Genomic DNA, 9,398 nt, shown 5'->3' with positions numbered 1-9,398 from the left:
TCTCTTTGGTTGTAAATTTATCATGTGAAGTGTGCGTGTGTTGGCCAAGCGGTAAGAGATTAATGCCTAAGGCCAAAGATTTTGGGTTCGATTCCCCTGTGACGCAGCCTTTTAGTTTCTTTATTTAATATTGTAAATTTATCAAAAAAAAAAAATTATCATGTGAAAATGAGGGATAAACAAAATTTCACCCTTTAAATTTTTTCTTTCTTTTCCATCATTTCCTACTTGACCCCACTCTTACTCATTCCTCATTTTCACTACAAATGATGGATAATATAATCATACCAATATAATCACACCATAAATGGTGTGATAATATATCCCCCATTTGTAGTGAAAATGAGAAATGAGTAAGGGTCAAGTAGGAAATGAGGGGAAAAAAAATGAATGATTTAAAGGGTGAAATTTTGATTATCCCTCATTTTTCCATGATAAATTTACAACCAAAGAGAACACATCCTTAAAGTATTTAGGGGGTCCGTCCACATAGGATACTTCTCGATCATTATACTAATATCTATCATGTGTCGAGGAATGTCAGAAATTTATGAATTACTACGTAACAATCATCTATAGACAATATGAGATATTGCAAACTTGTGCGAAAAGAATATCTGATTTTCAAAAGATGTGGCTTGAATTTTTAGATAAATTAAGGAAAATAATTATAAAATGAATGTAATATCCCAATGGAGAAATTTTTAGATCAATAGATGAAAATATATATTTACAATACTTCTTTGTAGACAAATTAAGAATTTGTGAATAATTAAAATAATAAATAGGATTTCTTATATATTTATTTTCTTATAAAATTGCTTTTTAAGATATTGTTGTAGGACTAAGTAAATATGATTTATTGGATGAAACGAGAATATAAAACATATGAACAATTCCTTAAAAAAAAAAATAACATGAACAATTATTTGCTTTTGGGCCTGGCTGGGCTGGCTCCTAGCATTTGGCGGGCCGGATTGACATTTTAAATTAGTCACCAACATATATAGCAGTATGCCAGTACATATGGAAAGTGAGATCGATTACTAATATACTCCTACTTTCTTGAATTAATCGATATACCAATAGCAAAGTAAATTAATTTACCAAATCAATCACTCCAAACCCCAAAACTAGTTACTTGCTACAAAAGCAAATAGTTAATTTGATTTCAAATAAACTTACTGAACTCATAATTACACTAGATATCGCACTTGTAAAATTTGATCTCCTAAATACGAAATACTTTAGGATTCACTTTTCAATTCCAACCTATTCCCAATTCACAAACCTCTATATATAGAGTTACACACATGCATTAGTCACACATCATCGTCTACATACTACAATGGCTTTTCCCCCATTCCTCATGCTTCCCCTCCTCGACCAAAACACCCAAGAAATCAATGGCCTCTCTCTCTACAGCCTCAAAGACAAGAAACCCCTCAACCTCGGATTCCTCGAAAACCTCAGAAACCCCCAATGCGTGGGCTCTTCCCACCCCCAATGCGTGGGCTCTTCCCACGGCTGGCTAGCTTTCTTGGACGAAAAAGCAAACCCTTTTCTCCTCAACCCCTTCACCAAAGCCCTAATCCATCTCCCTCCAAAACCATCCAAGATTTCCAAACTAATCCTCTCCAGAAACCCCTCCTCCCATCCCAACACCTACGCCGCCGTCGCCATGCACATGAATTTCCGGTTAGAAACAAACCTCTCCTTCTGCAGAAACGGAGACGCCGCGTGGAGGCTCCTCGACGGCCAAGGCAAGACCTACTACGACGTCGTCTGCTGCAGCGAGACGAACACCCTCTTCGCGCTGGCTCCGGGCCCCCGCGTCGAATCATGGGACCTGAACGAAGCTTCTCCGAAGAAGACGATGATAATCGAAGGATCTTGTCCGAGAATGCTGCAGCTGGCCCTGAAAAACTTCCCGGTCGATCTCTACTCTTCGCAGTGGTACCTTGCGCTGTCCCCGGCGGGGGAGATATTCATGGCCGTGAGGTACATCGGGGAGTTTGTGAATGGCGACGGGGAGGCGGTGTACGAGGGCGACACGCTCACGGACTACATGGCGGCGCCGCTGGTGTGCCCGTACAGAACGGCGGGGTTTCGCGTGTTTAGGGTTGATGCGGGGCGGAGGGAGTGGGTTGATGTCGACTGCCTCGATGAATTTGCGCTGTTTTTGGGCGGGAATGAGTCGGTGATGGTGCCGGCCGCGGGCGCGGGGTTGAAGAGGAGCGCTATTTATTTCACGGATGATTATTGGGAGAGGATTGATGAAGACTACAGCTATGGAGGGCATGATTTGGGAGTTTTCAGCATGGGAGATGGCACTATTGAAACCGTTTTTGATTTTGAGGAGGACAAGATTGAGCTGCCGCCGTTTTGGATCACTCTTCCTCGCGATGAATACCAATACTGATGATCATGATAGTACAGATTTTAATTAAATTTTAAATTTTGTTTGTTCTGTTTATTTCTTGATCGATCTTGGAGTTGTGATCAAGTGCATATGTATAATTTTGAGTTTCTGGTCTGAACTGTGGAAAAAGGAAATTCTTTAACGTTAATCAATTGTGGGATTAATAGAACTGTATAGTTGATAAATATATTCAATATAAATATTAGTTCGTATTGAAATCAGACATAATATACTGCAAGGATTTTGTTTGTGTCGTTTAATGTCTAATACACCATATATATTTAAGGCAATTTAATAAAGTGTTTATTTTGAGTCATAGGATAAATTGATAAAGCGATCTTAGTATCAAAATTCAAATAAGTTCAAGGAATATGCTTCATGTCATGCTATCCAGAATGTCTATTAAAATGAAAGCTACTTCAATCGCGTCTGTTTCCTCAAAAGATAGAAGGGAAAAAGGAAAAAAAAAAAACATTGCGCAAGAAACATGAAATTTGTGGTTCGCATTCTCAAAAGCTACGGAAAAGAACACCAAATTAAGCATAACAAAATTGACAAATAAAACAAAGATATGTCGATGAAGAAAGCAAGTCTGGAAATGGACAGTCATTATCTGTAGTGGTGGAAGCATCAACTCAGCAGTGTTGAAGTTCTGAACAATACAACACACAATGACAGTTAATATGAAATCAATATCAATATATTGTGATAGCAGACTATCATATAGAGCCCAAAGTTTTTTTAGGCTCGTAAATTTAACCATTTTGCAAATATAGGACAAATCTTTTCAGGCCTGTAATTAGAGGACAAATTTTCTAAAATTCAGCAGCATAAATAGGATAAACTGAGCTGGAGAAAACAATTTGTTGTACAATTACAAGCCCGAAAATATTTGTCTTACATTTGCAAAATGGCCAAAATTACATACTTAAAAAAACTTTGGGCTCTCAAATTTAATTTAATTGATCATATTTTATTTTTTCCCCGAATATATTATGTTCATGGTTTAAACTTCTTTATCTCTCTTAATTATATTTCCTACTATTTTATATAAATATGATAGAAAAAAATAAATCGATGTAATTTGTCCAAAGTGTAAATTAAAAAAAGAAAAAGAAAACTATACTTTTGCACGTGGTGGTAGCATCCAAACTAGCAATTAATCTAAAATATAGATTACTTTTATTATTAAGAGTCAATTACATAGTATATTTTTGCATGGGGGTGGTATCATCCAAACTAGCAATTTAATTCTTCTTCTTTTAGTAGAAAAGTTAAACGGAACGCAAATATATTTTTTAATGTAGTGATGATTTCATCGGATAGATTTTTTATGTAAATCTAATAATTTAGATATTCGTGTATACTTTTTAAAAAGGTAATAGAAGCTTACTTGCTGCAAGGTTTAATTTTGCGGCCGTCAACCCAGACGGTGAGATTGGGAAAGTTGTTGTGCCACTCTGCAGGAATAGGATCAATGCGTAATTCCCCACAATCTCTAATAACTAAATCCTCCAATGCATCCCCCCAGCAAGAGGGCAGACGCCTCAACTTGTTGCATCTATATAGCCTTAACTCCCGTAGAGATGGAAGGTTCCCCAACCATTCAGGCAATTCTTCTACCCCTAAATTATGTAACTCTAACCTATAAAGAGCTGTGAGATGTTGAATTGATTCTGGTAACCACTCCCAATTTTCCACCCCTCTTAAGACCAACCAAGTAAGTGAGTTGCAGCATGGTTGCAATAAGGCATCCACAGTCTGTTTAATGCCAACACTACTCTCCATTGACCACTCCCAACTCACATCTATCTCTAACCGCTTTAAGCAGCCTAAACCCCAACTCTTGACACTATCAGTACACATGAACAATTTAGGAACACCAATAATTGTCAACATTCTGAGACTCACTGCTTTAGCGAGGCACTCAATTACCATTGGCAGATTCTGTAGGCTGCTTAATCCCCACAATTCCAGAGACTCGATTGTTGGCGCCCATGACTCTAGCATTTGACGTGGCAAAACCATCAACCCTTCGCACCCTTCGATCGCGAGCCAACGAAGTATTCCTTGTGATTGTCCTTCTCTGCCACTTGGATTCCCTATTGACTTCACATTTCCACAATCACGTATAGTCAACCTCTCCAGAGAATTGAGGGTGTCCAGTCCATCTGGTAATTCTCTCAACCTGGGGCATTTCCATATCACCAACTCTGATAGATTCTGATTCTTATAGAATAACCAATCTGGCAGACATTCCAATCCCTCCAAGTCTCCTATTTTGAGGGATGATAAATTATTGAATGAAGAATTTATGAACCTCACCTTCTCCAATCCTATCAAAGAAAGAGATTTGAGATTTGGCAAGTGCTCCAGCTGTGGGATTTCCTCACATTCTGAGCACCTCTCGAGTGTTATCTGAATCAAGTTTTCAAGTGGTACCCAAGAGGCTTGAGGCCCATCCCGTACTGCCATCTTCTCAATCCATTCTGGAAATCTTTTGCCTTTGAATCCATAAATCCCTAACTTCTTCAGATTGGCATTTGCATGAGGTTGGAGACCTTCCAACACATTCTGGTCATCATTTCTTTCACCTTCTCTCTCCTCATCCCATTCAAACCCCAAATCAAATAAGTTTGGCTTCTCAAATATCTTTGCTTTCTCTGCCTCTTCTTTGCTATGCACCTTTTCCAAACAACCAATCTTTAGTTTTCCTTTGAGATTCTTCAAACTTCCCAGCTCTTCAATTCCATAGCCCTTGTTGTCACCCACTCTAAAGTGCGTTAGTGTTTGGAGACAACTTAATCTCCCAATATCCGCTGGCAACTTCACATCATCGGCAATATAAAGATGCTTTAAGTTAATCAAGTACTTTAACGTACTTGGCAGAAACGGCCTATTCCCCCACCTCCTGTAGGCTCTTAATGTTTGCAAGTGATGGAATTCACTAATCCAGTCTGGCAAATTCACAATTTCAGTATATGAAATATCAAGACTTCTCAAATGTATCGACTTCCTTACTGAATCGGGCAACTGTTTAACTCCACGACTATTAAGAGTAAGAACACGCAGACTTTCCAAGTTGGACAACATGTTACCCGGAATTTCTTCACCTTCCAAGAACAATGTACGCAAATGTTTTGGCACTTGTTTTGGCACAGGCTTTGATTTTCCATCAAGAGTGATGTATCTAATTTGGTTGCAGCCATCTGCATTATGAGAACCCAAAACAGAAGATGCCAGATCATGCACGAGATCGTGCATCATACAACTCTCCACATTTCCAATATCATCTCTCTCTGCAACTTGCAACAAAGAGTTTTGTAGAAGCATATTAAAGAACATGTCTCCCACAGACTCCATATCATCTCTTCCATTTGGCTGAAGAAAACCTTCTGCCATCCATAGTTCAATCAGCTGCTGCTTCACAATTCTGCGACCTTTTGGGAAAATTGAACAGTATGTGAAGCACTTCTTGAGTGATGGTGAAGACAAATTATCAAAGCTCAATCTCAAAATTTTCGAGATGTTATCTCCATCAACATCTGTAAGCCATCTCTGTTCGACTTCGAGCCACTCTTCTTGAGATTTACAGCGAAGCACTCCCCCGACCACATTGGCAGCTAAGGGCAAACCTTTACATCTTTTTGCAATCTTTTTTCCAATCATCTCGAATCCTGATGGCACTTCTCCATTTTCATCAAAAGTCTTAGCTTTGATTATGGACCAGCAATCTTCATCTGATAAGCCTGTTAACATATGAATGTCAATTGGCTTCACAGTTGAAGCAACCTTTTGACTCCTGGTAGTGATGATGATGCCATTTCCTTTAGTAGAAGTTACTCCCGACAGAGAATTTATAAAGCCTTCCCATGTCGGAACATCTTGATTCCATATATCATCAAGAACAAGAAGATAAGTTTTAGCTTTCAAAGCTTCTTGAAGCTTTTCAAGAATATCTTCTCTGCTCTCAACTCCATCAATAGTCTTTCTAGTTTCCAGGATATCATCTCTGCTCTCAACTCCATCAGCAGTGTTTTTAGCCATCTTGAAAAGTATTTTCTTGAAAAGAAGGATTGGATCAAAAGTTTGAGAAACATGAACCCAAACCCGTGATCCGAATCGAGTCTTCATTTTTTCATGATTGAAGACTTTCCTAGTCAACGTAGTTTTCCCCATACCTCCCATTCCGACAAGAGCAAGGATAGAGAAGATCCGCTCCTGTGGGTGGGTGTGGGTGAGCATCTCAACTAGTTTAGGCACATCATCATCTCTTCCAATAAAGATTGGATCAAGAGACAATGAATCAGTCTCAAAGGAAACATGAGACTGAGCAGGTGCATTCACCACTATGCTCTGAAGGCCGAGCTCGGTTGCCGTCTTGTTCATATTCTCAAAACTCGTATTGATTTGTTTGATTCTAAGAGCCATATTTCGTGGACGTGAGATGTGATTCAAGGATGAGAAGCATGATAGTACCTTATCCTTGCGTGACTTCATTTTGTTGACTTTTTTGTGGAGAAGATGATAGCTGAGTTCATCCACAACATTATCAGCATCGAAGGCCAGCGCTTCAAGCTTCCTCAACCAGATCTTGACAGCATCTTGGGTGATGGATTTCTTCTCCGCATCATTCAAGTAACCCTGAATGATTCCCAAAGTCGTTTGCAGCTGTTGGGCATCTTCGTCGAGACCTCGAAGTAGAGAGTGTTCTTCTTTGAAAACATTGATAAGGCTTTGAAGCAGAATTTCAATGGCTGCAGCAGACACACCTCCTCCATCCATGTTTTGCAGAGAGAGAATGCTTGTGAACTTTTTTGTGTGTGTGTGAAGATGATGATTGTAAAGTTTTAGATGACCATTCAAACATTATCTCTCTTCAATTATGTACTCACTGGTCGCCAGGAGTGAGCAGAATCCGGTTAACTCCGAAAATCTGAACCGAACCTAATCGAAATATTAATTCGGTTCGGTTAATTTGGTTTTCGGTTCGGTTTTGAATTTTGAAATTTTTGATTTTTTTATTTCGGTTATGGCTTTTAAGAAAAAATATTTGGTTTACCGAAAATCGAACCGAAATAATAATTAATTTAATAATTTATACATATTATTTAAAAATTAAAATGATTATTATTACTATTTCGTAATATAGTCAATAATTACTCTTAATTTATACTCTTAATTTTGGTCAATTTAAAAAAATTAAAGTAACTTTTCAATAATTACTCTTAATTTATACTCTTAATCTTTGGTTAAGATGTTTTGAAATTTTGAATTATTATTTTTTACATATTTCGAATCTTGTATATTAAATGTTAATTAGTTATTTAAATATTAAAAAATATATTGTGTAGTTATTTCGGTTATTTGGTTTTAACCGAAACCGAACTGAAATATTTCGGGTCGATTTTGTTCGGTTTTAAGCATGTTTAGTTCGAATTTGAATACTAATTATATAATTCGATTTTAATTTAATTTTTGTTATTCGGTTCGGTTCGCTGACCGAATAACCGAATGTTCACTCCTACTGGTGGTCGCTATCTATTTGATAAAAGAAAAAGTCATTAATGATCCACCTTCACCTTGAAAAGGATGTTTCATTATTCATTCCTTAGAGCATCCGCATTGGTGTTACATGACAGCTTACTTTATGAGGGGGGACCACATGGTGTAAAGAGGCTGCATTGGGGTTACATGATAGCTTACATGATAGTTTTAGTTAAAATTCATTATATTCAAAATTTTCTTTTTTTTTTCAAAGGTTGTGAGGGCTACACGATAGAACGTGTAGCCCTCGTGTAAGTGTGGGCTGCATCGGTTACACGATAGCAACCTTACACGAGTAGGTTGTTATCGTGTAACCGTTGCAGATGCTCTTAAGAGGTGGCTCGAGCCGGCCCTCGGTGAGCCCCACGGCCCCCACCCTCTTGCCGCACCTGGGGGCTCGAGCTAGGGGGTGATGGTGGGTAGAGCCCGGCTCGGCGCCATTATCTCTCTTGGACCTATCCAAATTCACAGATTCAAAATTTACTTTTTGGAAATTGATTTATTCTTTTTAATTTGCATCTTTTAAAAATAGGATTCTATGTTGGATGTAATTAAAGCTATAAATTTGTATTACTCAAAAATATGATTTTTGTGATTCGATCAAATTTTAAAATTGTCATTTGTATTGTATCCATTAAAAGTGTGATTTTGTAAGGTATCATTTGTTTTTATAAAAAATATCAATTGTTATAAGTCTAGTAAGAACCAAATGCCGTGACTTTTACTACTATCGTGAAAGGACTTTGCTTAAATTAATGATAAGGTGGTTGAGGCAGAAAATTTGTTTCTTAAGTTGTTAGCTCATGATCTCTCTGTGACAGATGAAGTTATGCTTAGCACTCTGATTAAATGGGCTCTGCAAAGGGGGATGGAATGGTTGAAAACTTGAAGATGCTGTCCGCCTCTTTCATAAAATGATGGACATGGGCATTATGCCCGATGCTGTTACATATAAGAAAAATCATTCTTGTCTTATGCGTGTTTGGCAGATGGAAAGATGTTATAGACTTATCAATTCAAAAGATCAATCAGAAGATATCTTCGGATGTGCTCAGTTTTAGTGTATTGATCAATGCACTTTGCAAGGAAGGAAGGATGAAGCAGGCTGGGAATGTTATGGAAATCTTGACACGGCTGAACATTTAGTCCTAATATCCTCACTTATACCACGTTAATGAATGGGTACTCTTCGCAAGGGCAAATGGAGAAGGGAAAATGAATATTTCGTTCCATTGTGGAGCAGGGACTTGAGCCAAACATATTCACCTACAACAGTCTGATCAAGGGATATTTATAGCAAGGCAAGGTTGATGAAGCTTGGTGCCTTTTCCACGAAGTTTCTCGTAAAGGTTTACAACATACAACAGTCACATGTAGCACCATGCTTCATGGATTATTTTGTGCTGGTAGCTTCAATGAAGGTTGGAAG

At 38.1% G+C, this 9,398-nt stretch overlaps 2 protein-coding genes and 1 pseudogene across 2 annotated transcripts; 2 read left to right on the top strand and 1 right to left on the bottom strand.

Annotated features, from left to right (window-relative positions):
- The first annotated feature begins 1,348 nt into the window (after nucleotides 1–1,348).
- On the top strand, nucleotides 1,349–2,422 carry LOC130993747 (putative F-box protein At5g55150). The gene has a single exon (XM_057918783.1). The coding sequence runs from the start codon at nucleotides 1,349–1,351 to the stop codon at nucleotides 2,420–2,422; it is 1,074 nt and encodes a 357-aa protein (XP_057774766.1).
- Nucleotides 2,423–2,797: 375 nt separating this feature from the next.
- LOC130991763 (disease resistance protein RGA2-like) lies at nucleotides 2,798–7,310 on the bottom strand. The gene is made up of 2 exons (XM_057916144.1): nucleotides 3,816–7,310; nucleotides 2,798–3,074 (listed from the first exon to the last, which is right to left on the bottom strand). Exons 1-2 carry the CDS (start codon nucleotides 7,205–7,207, stop codon nucleotides 3,053–3,055), a joined length of 3,414 nt encoding a protein of 1,137 aa, XP_057772127.1. The 5' UTR covers nucleotides 7,208–7,310; the 3' UTR covers nucleotides 2,798–3,052.
- A 1,071-nt stretch (nucleotides 7,311–8,381) lies between these two features.
- Nucleotides 8,382–9,398, top strand: part of LOC130993746 (pentatricopeptide repeat-containing protein At1g62930, chloroplastic-like) — a 1,307-nt pseudogene continuing 290 nt past the window's right edge.

Source organism: Salvia miltiorrhiza, chromosome 7 (assembly GCF_028751815.1).
Source record: "Salvia miltiorrhiza cultivar Shanhuang (shh) chromosome 7, IMPLAD_Smil_shh, whole genome shotgun sequence".
Taxonomy (NCBI): Eukaryota; Viridiplantae; Streptophyta; class Magnoliopsida; order Lamiales; family Lamiaceae; genus Salvia; species Salvia miltiorrhiza.
Note: the sequence above shows the minus strand (reverse complement) of the source record. Positions and strands in the feature narration are given on the sequence as shown.